This window comes from Trichosurus vulpecula, chromosome 2, assembly GCF_011100635.1.
Source record: "Trichosurus vulpecula isolate mTriVul1 chromosome 2, mTriVul1.pri, whole genome shotgun sequence".
NCBI lineage: Eukaryota > Metazoa > Chordata > Mammalia > Diprotodontia > Phalangeridae > Trichosurus > Trichosurus vulpecula.
The window spans coordinates 229,615,601-229,634,385 of record NC_050574.1 but is presented as its reverse complement, the minus strand read 5'-3'; the positions used below and the strand labels follow the sequence as shown (position 1 = coordinate 229,634,385).

The following is an 18,785-nucleotide window of genomic DNA, read 5'->3' as shown; positions in this document are numbered from 1 at the left end:
TTGATCTTTGGGCCACCTAAAGCCTTCACAGATCATAGTGCTCCAGGATTCATGATGTGTAGCAGCACCAGGAAAACATTTGTATTTAAAAAGATGGGCTTTTATGCCGGGGAGCAGCATGGGATCCTCAAAAGAATGTATCAAATTTTGCAAATGGAGTCCATTTTGCTGTCTTTTTCCTTTGCAGTTTTTGTTGTAGTTCATTGTTCATCTAGTGTGCTTATCCTAGGCATATGATACATTGTTATAAATCATTGGACTGACTTTCAAATCACATCTCATGATCTAGATCAGTGCTCTCAAACTTGTTGATTGTGCAGCCCTATCTATTAAAAATTTGAGCTTGAACTACCAAAATGTATTTATTTATTTGTAAGGTTTATCTGTACACCATTGTACTAATGTATTACAAAATCAGTGATATCAAAATAAAGTAGAAATAGGTGCCACTAAGTCATACATAAGGAACCCTGTGGGTCATATATTGACTTAGAAAATTACATATTAACATTATGTATGTTCTATTTTACTTTCATTTATTTTCTTAAATATTTCGCATTTACATTTTTGATCTAGTTTGGGCTGCACTTAGGAGTGTTGTGGGCTGCAGTGCAACCTGCATTCTCTGTTTGACACCTCTGATGTACTAAAATTATAAACCATACATGAAAATAAAATTTTTTAAAGGACGAGATAAAGATGAAATAAATAACATCCCTAAATAAGTTTTAAAATTTCATCTGTTAATGATACAAAAACACTCTTTTGCTCTTATTGCCGTGGGAAATTGTCTTTTCCAAGAGAGTTTTGTGCTTCCATGGCTCTTATTCTGGCCAGGAGAAAGGATATATAAGTTCCAAGGGTCAACTGATACCTGAAAGGGTTGATGGGGAGGATATGGAACCAGAGACTCCACGACATGAGCATAGATTGAGAGCTAACAGGCTCATCAGTGGCCAGCCTCCTAATTTTAGAGAAACTGAGACCCAGAGGTAGAATTTCAACCAGGGCCCTTTAAATTTTAAATGTTACCTTTTCCATTTTACTTTGTTATGCTGTAGACTTAGCCGTAGTGCTTTGATCTTTAACCAATATGATGGAGTTGGGCAGGACCATTTTATAGTTTGTGTTGCTTTGGCCACCTCTGTACTCTCTAGGTTGCTAGTAGGCATTAATAAGAGATTGCTGGTTACAACTTCTCTAGTAATGCTTTGTTTGCTTCTCCTGCTACCCAGGGTTATAGCTGAAGCTACTGTAATGTCATTTAGAGCAGTCCACAATAATAGGAATTCCTTACAGTCTGATATACCTAATAATTGTCAAAATTAAAGTAATGAACCTATTTAAAGTAATATGTGCACTCAGCCAATAAAATTGGACATGTGCTGGATAATAACCTTAGTCTGCCTAATAGGATTGGTAAGTAAATGAGTTGGCAAGGGAATGATGTCCTTGCGTTGGTTGTAGTTATAGATCACTAAAAAACTTTGGGTAAATTTAAAAATTATTTTCCTTTATCCTGCTGTTTAATAGGAAGTATCGTTGCCACAGACTGCACAGCCCACATCAACTATAGTTCGTCCAGCATCACTACAGGTTCCCAATGTACTCCTTACAAGTTCAGACTCAAGTGTCATAATTCAACAGGCAGTCCCCTCTCCAACATCAAGTACTGTCATCACCCAGGCTCCTTCCTCCAATAGGCCAATAGTGTAAGTAATGTCGTTTGGTAATTAGGTGATATATATTGTTAGCTTTTTTCCTTCTGTGGAATTTATAATTTCTTTCATTCACTTGAATGTTAGGGTAGGGTATCAAGACAAATTTAAAATTTCAAAAAAAATTATTTGCTTTTTAATTGATATGTGTTCCATAACTCCCAGTACATTATAATTTTACTTTCCTGTCTTCTTTTCTCCCACCTTTAGAACAAAAAGTTAATTTACAGGACAAAATTAAAAGCCTATGTTATGAAGGACTTAAACACTGTGAAATGTTGTGAAGGGCATTGAACACCAAAGAGATGATTTTGTATGTGATCTTGGAGGTGAGAAGAAGCCACCAGATTTTATTGAATAGGGAGTTGATTTGGTTAGAGATGCACTTAAAGGAGGATCATTTTGACAGCTAGGTAGAGGATGAATTGGAGTGAAGGGATCATTAAGACAGTGAGAGAGACTTAACCAGAAGGCTATTGCAATAGTTTAGGAGCAATGTTACCAGGTTGTGCACCAGGACATGGCATTATGGGGGCAGAGGATATATAAGATGTTAGGAACCTAGGCCTTGGCAACTGATTGGATATGGAGAATAAAAGAGGGAGGAATTGAGGATAACATGTGTATTAGGAGCCTAGTTAACAGCCAGAATGGTGGTACCCTCACTAGTGTTAGGAAGAGGAGAGGGGTTCGATTTCATTTTGGATACAATGAATGGAAGATGTCTACAGGACTTCCAGTTCAAGATATGAAGTAGGCAGTTGGAGATGTGTGATTGGAGGTCAAGAGAATGGTTATGGCCATATCAGTAGATCTGGGTAATTATCAACAGAGATGATAATTAAATCCATGGGAGTGATGAGATCACCAAGTGAAATAGGATAGAGGGAGAAGAGGGCCAAGGACAACCTTATGGGGGAGACACCTTTGTTTAGAGGGTGTGACCTAAATAAGAATCCAGCAGAGGAGACTGAAAAGGAGCAATCAGATAAGTAGGAGAATGAAGAAAGAGTAGTGTCATGAAAACCTAGAGAGAAAATATTATGGAGAAAAGGGCCCTTGAGTGTATCAGAGGTTGCAGAGAGAGGATTGAGAAAAGGCCATTTAGACGTGACAATTAAGAGATCATTGATAACTTTGGAGAGAGAATAGTTTCGGATGAATGATGAAGTGAGAAGCCAGCCTGAAGTTGAGAGAATAAAGGAAATGGAGGCATCAATCATAATAGCCTTAATTTTAGCACAAAACAGGGATGAATGGATCAAAGAGGGATTTTTTGAGAGTCGGGGAGACATGGACGTATTTGTAGGCAGTAGCAAAGTGGTCAGTGGGCAGGGAGTGGTTGAAGAAAAGTGAGAGAATGGAGCTCATAAAAGAGGAAATCTGCAGGAGAATCACTTGTGCATGCAGAGAAGAGCTGCCTCTTCATTTGAGACCAGGTGGAAGAGGAGGTAGTGGTCAAAGGCTTCTCAGATATGACAAAGAGCAGATAAGAGGGAGCTCTTGGCAAATGGCCACAATTTTTTTTTCAAGTGAAATTGCAGTAGTTTGAAAGACTATTTTTTAAGGTTGGCTTGATAATAAATAATTTAGTTATGAAGCTCTATTTTTAAAGATTACCTTTTTTCCCTCTGCTTTCTTTTTATTTTTCCTTAAATTTTCTTCATTTTGTTTCTCAGTCCTGTACCAGGTCCTTTTCCTCTATTGTTACATCTTCCCAATGGACAGACTATGCCCGTTGCCATTCCTGCCTCAATTACAAATTCTAATGTACATGTTCCTGCTGCAGTTCCAGTAAGTTTGAAATTAAAATATAATTTTAATGTTTTTTCTGGTCAGCAAAGGGAATATTAGTAAAAATAAATAGGAAATGTGTTTCAGGGCTGATAATTTTTATTAGTAAGTTGTATTATAAATTTTTAAAATAATTACATAGTATTGCAGAGAAATTTTGGGATAAAATTTTTTTTCAGTCAGCTAGGTGGTATAGTGGATAAAATGCTGGACTTGGAGTCAGGAAGATCTTAGTTCAATCCGGTTTCAGGTACATAGAAGTTATGTCAGTCAGTTGATCAATAAACATGAGGCACTTATCACGTGCCAGACACTGTTGTAAGCAGTAGAGACGTAAAGAAAAGCAAAGGGTATATCCCCACCCTCTTGGAGCTCACAGTCTAATGGGAGAGACAACATGCAAAACAACTATGTAGAAACTATAAACAAGATAAATAGGAAATAAGCAACGGGGAAAGGCATTAGATTTAAGAGGGATGAGGAAAGGTTTACTGTAGCAGTGAGATTTTAGCTGGGATTTGAAGGAAGTTAGGAGATAAGGAGGGATAGCATTCCAGGTTGCAAGACAGTCAGTGAAAATGCCGGAGTTGGGCGATGGAGTACTTTGTTTTAGGAATAGTAAGGAGAGGCTAGTGCCACTGCATCATAGAATTTGGGGGGGAGGGTGGGATTTAATGCGTAAGAAGTCTGGAAAGTTGGCGGGGGAGGGGGGGGGAGGAGGGTCTTTATAAAGCATTTTGAACATCATACAGTGGAGGACACTGAGCAAGTCGTTTAATTTGACCTTTGCCTCAGTTTCCTTATCTGTAAAATGGGAGTAATAATAGCACCTACCTCTCTCAAGTTTTTGCAAGGATAAAACGAGACTGTTTGTAAAGTGCTTTGCAATCCTTAAAATGATACATAAATGCTAGTTATTATTACTATTAATATTGTTAAATTGGAGTAGTTAGAATTTCTCTGTTCAGAATTATCTTGACCATGTCTTGACAGTCTTAGAAATATAATTCAACATGGAACATTTCTTTTAGCTTTTCCTTCAGTGGTAGGCAGCATAATAGAGAGTGGAGGGCCAGCCTTGGAGTGAGAAGAGCCTAGGTTCAAGTCCTGCTCATTCTAGAACTACAGCCAAGTCTCATACTTCAAGCCTTTCACTAGATGAGTTACCAGGATGCTTTGGGGAGGGAGTTTCCATATAGGAAGTTCCTGTACTGCTAAATCCCAGACCCTTACCATGACCACCACTGCCACAAATAATAAAAAGGAAAATCGAAGTTATTCTACATCCAACACTATTTTAATGAATTTTTCTATACTTTCTTTGTCCCTCTGTATATATGTACGTATGTATATATACACATATTTCAGCTGTTATGTTTCTGTATGTGCATGTAATATTCATATGCTTTTTTAAGCCAGATTTTTAGCTTTAAAAGTCTGTTTAAAAGATCACTGTTATTGAGTAATACCAGGCAGCCTGCAAAATGAATTTAGAAATTGTTAAAAGCATCATGCTTCTGTACATTTTAATGACAGAGTTGGGAAAATAAAGTCCCTGTGACTACTTCAGTAACCAACAAAAATTATCTTAAAATGCTAGAAATTCAAACTATGGTAGAAGCAACCTGAATGCGTATTGTACTTTGACTTTATTTCAGTTTACATCAGTATCAGTAGATCTAATCAAAAAGAGGACTCCACTCCAAATTACTTACCAAAAAAAGTGTCTATGCAACCCGATATTTATAGTCACCATAATGGTTTGTAAGAATTATTTTAATAAGGATTTAAAATACCATTCAGTCAGATACAGATGTCCTTCATTTAACGAAGTGCTAGCAGTAGTGATAGGGACATAGCAGCTAATCTACCTCTTTAAAGCCAATGTTAGATCTAACCTTGCAGGGACTGTCCCCTGGGTTGAGGGAGAGGTGGAGGTAACTATTCCATTAAGCTTTTCTGAGCCAGTATTAACTCTGTCCTGGTTGCTTCTGGTTTCTTTAAAATGTCTCATAAAGGTTAATTACATTTATACACTTCAGATATTTTTGAGTGATGTATTGTTTATCTTGAGTTTCAAAGTCTGAGTACAACTCTGGAAAATTTGTGAAAAATTTTTTTTTTTTGCAAAATATGTAGTGAAATTACGGGACCAGTAATCAGGACAGAACGACAGGGTGATGAGAAAAAGTATGGTTGTTGAATTAAGAAGGAAAAATTGTGTATGAATATGTATTTGTATGTCCAGGTGTGTATATACGTATATACATATGGATATACCATATTCTCAGTTGCTAATCGTTTTAGGGTAAGAGAGATTCTGAATTTTTTGATAACATTTTTGTTATATTACCTATTATATAAGCAGAATGAGGCTTCTACTTATTTATAGATTCTGTAGAAAAAATAAATTTTAACATGTTTGCACAGCTTGTTAGACCTGTCACCATGGTGCCTAGTATCCCAGGAATCCCAGGTCCTTCTTCCCCACAACCAGTGCAGTCAGAGGCTAAAATGGTAAGTGAGGTTTTTAAAAAGTTCTTTAAGTTTCCTTTGAGTCTGTCATCAATCTGTTTTTTATGTAATGGTGCCTGACTTAAATGTGCCACTTAGTCCCTGTAAATGCTTTGGTCTGAAAAACTTTATTTTGTAGAGTATTAGAGAAGAGACTAAATTCTTCAAGAAGATGAATTGCCCGTGAAGTATGGGCTGATTCAGGAGACAGGCCCTGCTCTGAACCACACAACTTTAAGGCCACCTTTTACTATGTGTTGATTCAGACGTTCCAAACTCCCTTGCTCCTCCTGGTGGAAGCTGTTTGCCTGGCAGCAGGAATTTATCTCACTTTCTCCTAAGGAGGTACAAATGTAATGTTAGTAAAGTTACAGTATTCCTTGTCTCCTGCTGGAGAAAAATTTGCAAATATTCTATAAGTTGGTTAGTTAAATGATCGAGGATATATTAAGAAAAGCTAGAATTTTGCATTTGTCACAGACAGTAAGAAATCTAGTCAGAAAAAGCAATATTAACATTGAGAAGAGCACTCAGCTTGGAATTAGAAGGCCTGGGTTCTAGTCCTAGCTCTTCCATTATCTTGATGTGTGACCATAAGCATGTCACTTAACCTTGCTGAGTTTGTTTCATCATCTGTAAAATGAAGATGTTAAAATAATTGACCATGGGATAATAATTGTAAATTGTTTAGCATTGTACCTGGTACATAGTAAGTGTTATATATAAATGGTAGCTATTATTATAATATGTTCTTGTATATAGATAGATATATGCATATATAGTCATGTATGTTTATACTTGCAGGAGGCATTTGGCAAAAAGAATGCAAAATATCCCAGCACAATAAATGGCTTATCACACTGATTTAATAAATGGTTTACCATTCTAGTGGAATGAATGATTTATTGTGCTGGTGCAGTGAATGAAATATATTACTTACATATAAAAGTAAGTATATAAGCATTTTCTAAATGTAAAATGTAAACTTTTATTTAAAAAAATGTCTTTGTTTAAAAAAATAAGTTGATCTCTTAAGTTCCCTTGCAGCCTAAGAAAGTTATAAATGATTTGATGATTTTTTTTTAAATCACCATGCAACTTAGACATTTCTGGGCCAATTCTCTTTACCATCAAGAAAAACTTTCAGGGAAAGCATTTCCCAAATTTACTTAGTAATAGAATACTTTAATGGTGTCTTTATCCAGCTTCTGTGGAAGGATTAGGTGGATTTGAGAAAAAGGAAGAATCATAAAGGTTATTTGGGAACCTTTGTAATTATAAAGAAGACAGGAGATTGAGTATGGGGAGGAGAAATTTAGGTGGGCTTGAAGAAAAGTTGGAGAGCTCAAACTGATAGAGGAAGACTAAAGCTGGAGGAAGACTTCAGCTGGACGTGAAGGTCTAGTAAAATAAAGGAAAGAAAGTTCGTTATGGCAAGCTGCTAAAAGGTAAAGAGCAGTAAGTCATGGTGAAAAGTGAAAAGAGCAGGAATTGGAGATCCTTAAACTAATTCTAAATTTACAGATATACACAGGCAATTTGCCCCAGCCTTCTTCTCTAAGTGAGCTGCTAGCAAGAACAACAAAGGACTAAAGATCTCACTTCCAAAAGATAAAGAGAGCAGGAATAATTTTGCATTGCCCTGCATAAAGTATGAAGTAGTTTGGCAGTGAACAGCTGATTGCTATCTATTCTCAAAATGTGAATTAGTCTCCCTTCTAAAAGAGGAATTAAAGGAGCTTGAGAAATGCCCTCCACTCTCCAAGTTAACTAAGATAATGAAGTGTTGCTTATAAAAATGGAAGAAGCACTTAAATGTGGAAAACAAACCCAAAAAAAAGCATCTGAAGGAGGTAGAAGGGAATCCTTCCCTGTGTCAGTAGATTTCAGTGTAGAAGAATGTCATATAATGAGTGGAAAAGGAAGAAAAAGGCATTTCAAGCAAATAAAAAATGTAACGCTCTTCCCAAAGAGAAAGGAGCTAGATCATCTGAGAAAAAAGAAGAGGAGGAAGAGGAAGTAGCTGCTTGACCTCCAATAAATGATAACTGTCAGTTGAGAGACCATCCAGTTAGTTTAAATGTATTAGCCTAGCCCTCTTCAGATTTAGCCAAATTGAAGAGGATAAGAGGAAGAGAAATTTGTTTATATATATTCAGCAAGCTAAGTACCATATGAATAAGTATTTACTGTGTGTGCATGCACTATCCTAGATGCTGAGGGTATACATGTACAAAAACTAAGTTTTCAGTGAGCTTACATTCTAATGAGGGAGACAAGTACATGTAACATACACATATAGTGTGAATAGAAAATAAATACAAATACATAAGTTAGTTTTGGGGGGGCACTGGCAGTTGAGGAGATCAAGAAAACTTCATCTAAATGTTGCTACCTGATCTTCATCTTAAAAGAAGAAAGGACAGAGACTCTTTGAGGCAGTCAGTTCCCCATATCATGAGGGATGCCTAGTGCAAAGGCAGATGTTTGAGGAACAGAAAGAAGGCCAGTTTCATTGGATCACAAAGTGTAGGAGGGTGATTAATGTCCAAAGAAACCAGAAAGATAGATTGGGGCCAGGTTGTAAAGACCTCTGAAAGCCAAATTCAAAGGTTTATATTTGATCATAGAGATAGTGGGGAGCTACTGGAGTTGGTTGAATAAGGGCATGCCATAAACAGTTTTCACTTGAGGCAAATTACTTTGTTACTTAGCAATACATAAGATAAACTGGACTGTTAGGAGGGACCTAAAGGCAGAGACTTACTAGGAGGCTTCTGCAATGATCTAGGCAAGAGGTGATAAGGGCCTAAAGTAAGGTGGTAGCTTTGTGAGTGGAGAAAACAGTCTAAAAAACAAAATTTGATAAGTGATTGGATATGTAGGATGAGGAGAAGTTATGGATAATGCCAAGTTTATGAACTTGAGACACTGGGAATAAGGTGGTGCCTTTGAATGAAATAGAGAAGTTTGGAGGAAGAGGAGATACTTTAGAAGAAAAGACGAGTTTAGTTTTAGACATATTGTTTAAGATGTCTCCAGGATATCGACTTTGAAATATCCTATAGGCAATTGATGATACAGTACTGAATCTTGGAGAAGAAACTGGAACACTATATGTAGATCTTGGATTCATCTGCATTGAAATGATAATTAAACTCTTGGGAATTGATGAAGTTATAAAGAGAATATAGAGGAAGAAGAGAAAAAGGCCCAGGATAGAATCTTTGGAAATACCAACTGTTAGGTATCATCATGTGGATAATGTGGATCTGAATCCATGATAGGGATGATGAGCCAGAAAAGGAGACTGAGAAGTCATCAGATAGGAGGTGAACCAAAAGAGAGTCACCAAAATTGAAAGGAGAACATATCCAGGAGGAGAGAGTGGTAGTCGGTGTCAACTACAGCAGATAAGTCAAGAAGAATTAGGACTGAGAAACAAGCACTGGGTGGCACTACTCTGTGCCTTTCTTTTTCACCTTATATCTGTCTTCAAATTTAAAGAATTTGTAAACCATCTATGCCCATATGAAAGAATTCAGTTATCTTTCTGATTAGGGAGATTTAAATTTATTTAAAGAGCATTCCTTTTGAAATGCAGCTAATGTGACTGCTTAGATGTGTTACTAAATCCTTAAATGGGTAGCATTATCTTTTTCTTTCTGATGGCTGCTCAACTTAGCTTGAATTTTACTGCTGGATAGGGCAATCCATGGACTTGGGCTTACTATTTGAGGAGTGGCAGCCTTTCATTCCCTGTAGACACTGGCTTTACTAAGTTGGTACTGTGTTCTCTTCAGCTGGAAAAGAAGGCAGTAGATCCTTTAAAAAAAAAAATAAAAATCCACCTTCCCTGAGTCCCGCCCTTCCCTCCTACCCCATTGAAAAATGAAAAACAAAAAACCTTTTGGAATGTAATTGAAAATTGTTTTCCAGAATGGTTAGACCAATTCACAGTTCCACCAACCATTCCACATTTCCACAATTCCACAGTTCCACCATTGATATATCTAAACTTCGACATCTCTTCCAGCATTTGTGATGAGTTGCTTTGATTTGATTATCTCTAATTATTTGTGATTTAGAGCTTTTTTTTTCTTGTGGTTATAGATAGCTTGAATTTCTTCTTTTGAGAATTGTCTCTTCATATCCTTAAACAGTTTATCAATCTGGAAATGGTTCTTAGTCTTATAAATTTGACTCTGTTCCCTGGATAGCTTGGAAATGAGACCTTTTTCAGAGAAACTTGCTTCAAAGTTATATCTACTTCCCTTCTGATTTTACTTGGTTTTGTTTGAGAAAACACTTCAGTTTTCTATAATTGGAATTGTTTGATTTCTGTGATCCTTTTTGATCTTTGTTCATGAACTCCTCCCCTAACTATACATCTGAAAAGTGTTTTCGTCCTTGATCCTCTAATTGGTTTACACTGTTACCTTTGATATCTAAGACACGTAGGAGCTTAGTATCTATTGTGAGCTATTAGTCTATACCTATTTTCTGCTATATTGCTTTCCAGTTTTCCTACCAGATTTTGTTGAATAGTGAATGTTATCCCAGTACCTGGGATCTTTTGGTTTACTAAATACTAGATTACCATGTTCATTTGTTTCTGTAATCACGTACCTAATTAGTCTCTCTCTCTTAACCCAGTGTTAAATCACTTTGATAATTATTGCTTTCTGGCCCCTTTCCTTTCCACTTTTTTTTCGTTATTTCCCTTGAGATTCTTGACCTTTTTTTCCTCCTTTTTTAAAATCTAGCTCTATAAAATGATACTTTGGTAGTTTAATTGGTATGGCATCGGATGAATAAATCAATTTAGGTAAATTGCCCTTTTTATTATATTGATTCAGCTTCTATATGAGCAATTACTATTTCTTCAGTTACTTAGATTTCTTTATTTGTGTAAAGTGTGTTTTGTAGTTGTATTCATATAGTTTGTCTGTCTTGGCAGGTAGACTCCCAAGTGTTTCATAAAGGCTTTTGGAGTGATTTTAAATGGAATTTCTCTCTCTGTCTCTTCCTTTTGGATTTTGCTAATAATATAAAGAATTGTGTGAATTTCTTTTTATTAGTCATTTCAATTTCCAGGGATTTGTAAGGAAGTTTTCTACTGTGTCATCTCCAAAAAGCAAAAATTCGCTTCTTTTTTTTGTGCTTGTTTCCTCAATTTCTTTCTCTTACCTATCATTGTAGGTAGCATTTCTATCCGTATTATCAGTTAGTAATGTTGGTAATAGATATTCTTACTTTGTCCCTGTTCTTACTAGAAAAGCCTTTTATTTCTCCTCAATACATACAGAGCTGGCTCTTAGTTTTAGACAGAAACTACATATTATATTAAGGAAAGATCCATATATTGTTGTTTTCTAGTGTTTTTTTTTTTAACAAACATATGTTGTATCTTGAAAGCTTTTCTGTACCTGTTGACATAATTGTGATTTTTTTTTTAACGTTGATATTTTGAAGCGTAAAATGGAACTGCGGAAATTAGTGTTGAATACAAACTTTGAGAAAGGTAAAATATGTGACATTATTTTGGGGAGAAAATTACATCACAAGCAAGGTCTTTACCCAGATAGAGCACAGTATGTTTTTAAACATAAAAATAGAAGGATGTAGAGGCAGCTAGGTGACACAGCAAATAGAATGCCAGGTCAGGAATCAGGAAGACTCATTCTTCACATCTGCCCTTGGACATTAGCTGTGTGACCCTAAGGAAGTCACTTAACCCAGTTTGCTGCAGTTCCTCATCTGTAATATGAGCAGAAGGAAATGGAAAACATTCCAGTATCTTTGCCAAGACCTCTCCAAATGGGGTCACCAAGAGTCAGACATGACTGCAATGACTGAACAACAAAGAAGGATGTGGTGGTAATTCTGTAAAATATCAAAAGATTTAAAATAATAAATACTGAAATCTATATATAGCAGGTTATAAAAAACCCAAGTCAAAACTACTTTCAGTAGGTTCTCTTGATAGTTGAGTTTGATATTTGGCAAATAATTGTATTTTTTTTCTTCATTTTGAAAACCCTTTATATTCATTTCATGTTGTTTTGAAATCACAGAAATTAGGTGAGGGGGGAAAAAACCCAAGGGAAAAAATACTCGGAGAGCACAGTGTTTCCCAAAAGTTCTCAGCTTTCACAATTGTATTCTAATGTATGTGACTTAAAATATCCTTGCAAATAGTCACCTGTCTACAGAAAGTAATTATTTATGTTAGACAAGAAGTAGAGAACCGTGATGATGACTGGAAAACATGTGACCCACTTATGTAGATAGTTATTTATCTTGGATTTCGTGCTCAAAGCTTCCATTTATTTTATAAAATCCATTCGAAATGTACTCATTTGCCAAGATTTTCTGATCACATTAAAACTGAAGAGGTTGTTGGCATTTTGCATTCAAAATAGAGATAATGAGCACCCATCCCAATCATATACCACACTCTTAAAAGTTGTGCTTGTTAAGAAGTAAAATAGCAATTTCGGAGTGTGACATGGTTCCATCACTCTTGAGTCATCTCATTTATTTTTTCTCATCTATCTCCCCAGAGTAACAGGTTGCTTCACTCACAAATGAGTTCTTTACTAGTATGAAGTTAGAAATGTACAACTGTTTTATAATATAAATGGTATTCTGTATTATAGATAGGAAATATAATCAATCACATTTGCATAAAACTAGGATACACTATCAAAGGATCCAGAGATTTTGCTAATTCAGGTTAATCAGTGTATTCTATCAGTTGTTGCCATTTTCTCCTAAAACATAGTCTTAAATTATTTTTTCCTTAACTAATTATGTCCGCTCACTTCCTTCTTTGTGGGTATGAGAAGTTACAGTGGAAAGTTCTAAACCATCAAGTAAATTATTGCCTTCATAATTATGCATTTTGAAATAAAGGAGCTGTGGTTATTGTGGGGACATCTCTGACTTGGTTTTTGGCCTTAATACCTTCTAGGAATTTCATGATATGTTTTGTCTGGCACTTTATCCAGGTAAATACCATGGTGGTTTGTGCAGATTGTGTGCTGTTTCAGCACCTATGTAGGAGAATGCTCCAGGGAGACAGCGCAAGAAAGTGTTTCTAAGCATCTTTGTGGAGCTCATAATCTTTAAATGTTCTTGCTGTCATCCTGAGGCTTACATTCCCTTTCCTTCCATGTAGAGCCCACCCGGACTTACCGGGTCTTATTTCCTCTTTCCCCCTCCTTCTTCCTTCCGCCTTTAATTTATAATTTATTATTTAAAAGATAGTTAGTGAACATCTACAAAAAGAAACAGTGATCAAAAGGACAACATCACTTTCTTCATCAGGAACAGGTCATGTTGGATAAGCCTGATTAATTTTTTTTTTTCTTGACAGTGCTACAAGATCAGAGTTTGGCTCAACTTTTTTTTAATTTTTTTTTTTAGGTTGTGATATTTATTTTTTTCCCATACTTTATTATTTAATATTTTTTAGTTTTCAGCATTGACTTCCACAAGATTTTGAGTTACAAATTTTCTCCCCATTTCTACCCTCCCCCCCACTCCAAGATGGCATATATTCTGATTGCCCCATTCCCCGGTCAGCCCTCCCATTTGTCTCCCCACTTTCCTCCCCCCAGTCCTTTTTCCCCTTACTTTCTTGTAGGTCAGGATAGATTTCTTTGCCCCATTGCCTGTATATCTTATTTCCTAGTTGCATGCAAAAACTTTTTTTTTTTTTGATCATCTGCTTTTAAAACTTTTGAGTTCCAAATTCTCTCCTCTTTTCCCTCCCCACCTACTCTCCCTAAGAAGGCAGGCAATTCAACATAGGCCACACATGTATCATTATACAAAAATACTCCCATAAATAATCACGTTGTGAAAGACTAACTATATTTCCCTCCATCCTATCCTGTCCCTCTTTATTAAATTTTCTCCCTTGACCCTGTCCCTTTTCAGAAGTGTTTGCTTTTTATTATTTGTTCCCCCTATCTGCCCTCCCTTCTATCATCCCCCTTTTTTATCCCCTTCCCCCTACTTTCATGTGGGGTAAGATACACAATCGAGTGTGTATGTTATTCCCTCCTCAAGTCAAATTTGATGAGAACAGGATTCACTCATTCCCCTCACCTGCCCCCTCTTCCCTTCCAGTGAACTACTTTTTCTTGCCACTTTTATGTGAGATAATTTACCCCATTCTATCTCTTCCTTTCTCCCTCTCTCAATATATTCCTCTCTTATCTCTTAATTTGATTTTATTTTTTTTTTGAGATATCATCCCTTCATATTCAACTTATCCTGTGCTCTCTGTCTCTCTATATATATATATGTGGATATTCCCTTCAGCTACCCTACTGAGGTCTCATGAATTACACACATCATCTTTCCATGTAGGAATGTAAGCAAAACATTTCCACTTTAGTAAGTCCCTTATGATTTCTCTTTCTTGTTTACCTTTTCATGCTTCTCTTGATTCTTGTGTTTGAAAGTCAAATTTTCTATTCAACTCTGATCTTTTCACTGAGAAAGCTTGAAAGTCCTTTATTTTATTGGAAGTCCATATTTTGCCTTGGAGCATTGTACTCAGCTTTGTTGGGTAGGTGATTCTTGGTTTTAATCCTAACTCCTTTGACCTCTGGAATACCGTATTCCAAGCCCTTCGATCCCTTAATGTGGAAGCTGCTAGATCTTGTATGATCCTGATTGTGTTTCCACAATACTCAGATAGTTGTTTCTGGCTGCTTGCAGTATTTTCTCCTTGACCTGGGAACTCTGAAATTTGGCTACAATAATATTCCTAGGAGTTTTTCTTTTGGGATCTCTTTCAAGAGGTGATCAGTGGATTCTTTCAATTTCTATTTTACCCTCTGGCTCTAGAATATTAGGGCAGTTTTCCTTGAGAATTTCTTGAAAGATGATACCTAGGCTGTTTTTTTGATCATGGCTTTCAGGTAGTCCAATAATTTTTAAATTATCTCTCCTGGATTTGTTCTCCAGGTCAGTGGTTTTTCTAGTGAGATATTTCACATTGTCTTCCATTTTTTCATTCCTTTGGTTCTGTTTTATAATATCTTGATTTCTCATAAAGTCACTAGCTTCCACTTGCTCCAATCTAATTTTTAAGGTAGTATTTTCCTCAGTGGTCTTTTGGACCTCCTTTTCCATTTGGCTAATTCTGCCTTTCAAGGCATTCTTCTCCTCACTGGCTTTTTGGAGCTCTTTTGCCATTTCAGTTAGTCTATTTATAAGATGTTATTTTCTTCAGTATTTTTTTGGGTCTCCTTTAGCAAGTTGTTGACTTGTTTTTCATGGTTTTCTTGCATCACTCTCATTTCTCTTCCCAATTTTTCCTCTACTTCTCTAACTTGCTTTTCCAAATCCTTTTTGAGCTCTTCCATGGCCTGAGACCAATACATATTTTTCTTGGAGGTTTTCAATATAGGCTCCTTGACTTTGTTGATTTCTTCTTGCTGTATGTTTTGCTCTTCTTTGTCACCAAAAAAAGATTCCAGAATCTGAGTCTGCATCCTTTTTCACTGTCTGGCCGTGTTTCCAGCCAACTACTTGACCCTTGAGGTTTTTGTCAGTGTGTGACTGCTTGTAGAGTAATGAGTGCTTTGTCCCAAGATTTAGGGGCTGCACTTCTGTTTTCAGAGCTACTTCTACACAGCAAGCTCTGTCACAGCAGTGCTCCTCCTCCCCCAAGAACCGCTAACCCAGACCATGACCCAGATGCTAGCAGGCTGTGCACTCCAGCTCAGATCTGCCACTTAATTCCTCCCACCAGGTGGACCTGGGGCGGGAAGCAGTCACAGCTGGTGCTCTGGAAGCAGCCCCAGAGCTGCACCACTTCCGCGCCTTCGGGGCCAGGGCCAACCAACTGCCCACTCTTTTCACTCCTTTCCAGTAACCTGCTCTGTTGTCTTTGGCGTTGGTGGTTTGAGAAGTCTGGTAACTGCCACAGCTCACTGATTCAGGGCACTATGCCCTGTTCCGCCCAGCTCCCGGTCTGGTTGGTCCTGGTGCAGCCCATGCTGGGCTCCGCTCTGCTCCCAGCTCTGTGGAATAGACCCTTCCCAGCGACCATCCAGCTGAGCTGGAGCCCTGCTTCCCTCTGCTATTTTGTGGGTTCTGCAGCTCTAGAATTTGTTCAGAGCTATTTTTTACAGGTGTTTGGAAGAATCTGGGGGCGAGCTTAAACAAGTCCCTGCTTTCCAGCCACCATCTTGGCTCCGCCCCACTTTGGCTCAACTTTTTAAAAGCATTTGACAAGACTTCATCTTCTTGTAGAAGTGGAAATGTGATTAACAGTATACTTAACTAGGTACAAAATAGAAATCAGTCAACAAGCATTTATTAAGTAACCCTTGTGTGCTAAGCACCATGGAAATTACTAGGGATAAAGACCAAAACGAGAGCCCTTGCTCTCAGGGAGCTTGCATTCTCTCAGGGGCAGGCGACAGTATGTGCATTTATAAGGCTATAAAAAATTAAAATCAAAATGAATGCATAGTGGTTTAGGGAGAGAAGGAACTAGCATTTGGAAGGTCAAAAAAGGATTCATGTGAAAGGTAGTGTTTTGAATTGACTCTTGAAGGAATTAAATGATTATGAGATGAAAGTGAGTAATGAGAACATTCCAGGCATGGAAAGTATCCATTGTTAAATCAAGAGAGGGAGTGTCATATGTAAGGAGTAGCCAGCAGGAAGACAGGCTTTGTATGAGTCTAATATCACCTTGGATGTTTCGATGTCACCTTGAAAATAGATTCACAGTAGAATGATCCAGGCATCTGTCCTTAGCATACTGACATTTTTATCAGTGACTTGGATAAAGGTATTACAAATGACGAAAAGCTGGCAGATATAGCTAACATAGAGAATGGGAGAATCAGGATCCAAAAAGATCTTGTCAATCATTCAGTCACAAACACTCATTAAATGCCTGCTATAGGCTAGGTACTGTGTGTAAGGTATCAAAGCAGAAGTGAAACAGCTCCTACTGTTGAGGAGTTTACAGTCTAGAAAGGAAAGACAATGTATACCTTATATAGAAACAGTAGAAGGGGCCATAGGACTTGTAACTAGAAGGAATCAACAGAGATTTTACACAGAAAGTGGGCTTTGAGCTGAGCCATCTTGAAGGAAACTAGGAGTCAGAGGTAAAGGGATTGGATTCAAGAATAGAAGCCAGCATGTAATGGCATGGAGTGCTGTGTGTGAGAGCAAGAGTGGTCAGTTTGGCTAGATTACTGCTTATGAAGGGAGGTGCTGTGTCATATAACCAGAAAAAGAAAATGGAGCTAGATTGTGAAACACCTTAAATTTAAATTGTTTGAGTATATATTCGCTTCTGAGAGGTATTAGGGAGCCCTTGGAGTTTTTTGAATTAGAGGAATGATTTGTTCGATCTTACACTTTGAGAAAATCACATTGTTAACTGTGTGAAGGATCAGTTGGGGTGGGAAAAGATTTGAGCCAAATTAACCAAATACCTGACTGTTGTAATAGTCCAGGCAACAAATGATAAGAGCCTGAAATAACTGGTAGCCATGGAAATGAAGTGGAAATGAAGGAAAGATGTAGTAGAGGTAGAAATGACAAGATTTGGCAATTGATTAGATTTGTGAAGTGAATGAGATTGAGGAGCTGAAAAGGATAATGACCTTTACCAGGATTGTAAGCCTGCATATCTGGAAGGATATTAGTGTTTTGAACAGAAGAGTGGCAAAGTTTTAGGGAAAAATAATGAGTTCTATTTTGGATATATGAGTGCATATCCCCCTTTAAATAATAACTACAACAAAAAGTGATGTGAGCCTCCAAGGTAATTTTGTATTCTACTAATAATCTTTTAGGTTTCTTCATTGAGGCTTACGATAAGCACAATGATATTTTGCCCCCAAAAGCTACAAATTAAAAAATTATATTATAAATTATAATTATAGAATATCAAATTTTATTCTCCATACAGTAATAAAAACTAAATATAAGATTATAAAACTAAGTATAAAATAATTAAATTTTCATGTGGAGCATTCTGTAAGAATTAAAAATAAATAATTTAGGAAAATGTTATGTGCTTACTGTTATCTTAAAGACTTCATATTAAATTTATTTTATAAATTTTGTTGAATGTTGAACTTATTTCATTTTTAATGAAATAAGTTACAACTTGGAATATGTGTAGCATAATATGTAATAATCATATATAAAGGTCACTTTGATGTTAGAATTTTTTATTTGGATAACGATTTGCAATATTTAAGACAGTCTTAAATACAGTTCTACATCAAATTTTTTCTGTATATTAATTTAAAATAAAAATAAAGTGAAAATGCTCACTTATAACACGTAGTAGAAAACGGTAGGAGAATTTTACAACCTCTCTTGCTAAGAGAGAAAAGAAAATCGTACTTTGGCCATTTAACCAATCGACAGAAATGAATACCTTTTTATAAAATTCTTATGTACTGGCTAATGATAAGCATTAATTTAAATAATAAATGTACTTAAAATTCAGTTTCAGGTGTTGCTACATTTTTAACAAGGCTTATATATAAACATCCAGAGTCAGAAAGATCTAAGTTCAAATACGGTCTCAGGCACTTAATAGCTGTGTGACCCTGGGCAAGTCACTTAACCCCCTTTGCCTTGGTTTTCTCATCGGTACAATGAGCTGAGAATAAAATGACAAACCGCTCCAGGGTCTTTGCCAAGAAACCCCCAAATGAAGTCATGCAGAGTTGGACACAACTGAAAAAGACTAAA

The 18,785-nt window shown here is 36.6% G+C and overlaps 1 protein-coding gene across 6 annotated transcripts in view; it reads left to right on the top strand.

Annotated features, from left to right (window-relative positions):
* ATF2 (activating transcription factor 2) overlaps nt 1–18,785 on the top strand; it is a 121,908-nt gene that overhangs the window by 67,693 nt on the left and 35,430 nt on the right. For 5 of the 6 annotated variants that reach the window (XM_036744575.1, XM_036744581.1, XM_036744577.1 and 2 more), the window contains 3 exons: nt 1,534–1,712; nt 3,398–3,512; nt 5,943–6,029. In XM_036744575.1, the coding sequence (XP_036600470.1) occupies nt 1,534–1,712; nt 3,398–3,512; nt 5,943–6,029 (381 nt within the window). The remainder of the gene's footprint in view (nt 1–1,533; nt 1,713–3,397; nt 3,513–5,942; nt 6,030–18,785) is intronic. The other variant, XM_036744579.1, reaches the window with a different exon arrangement.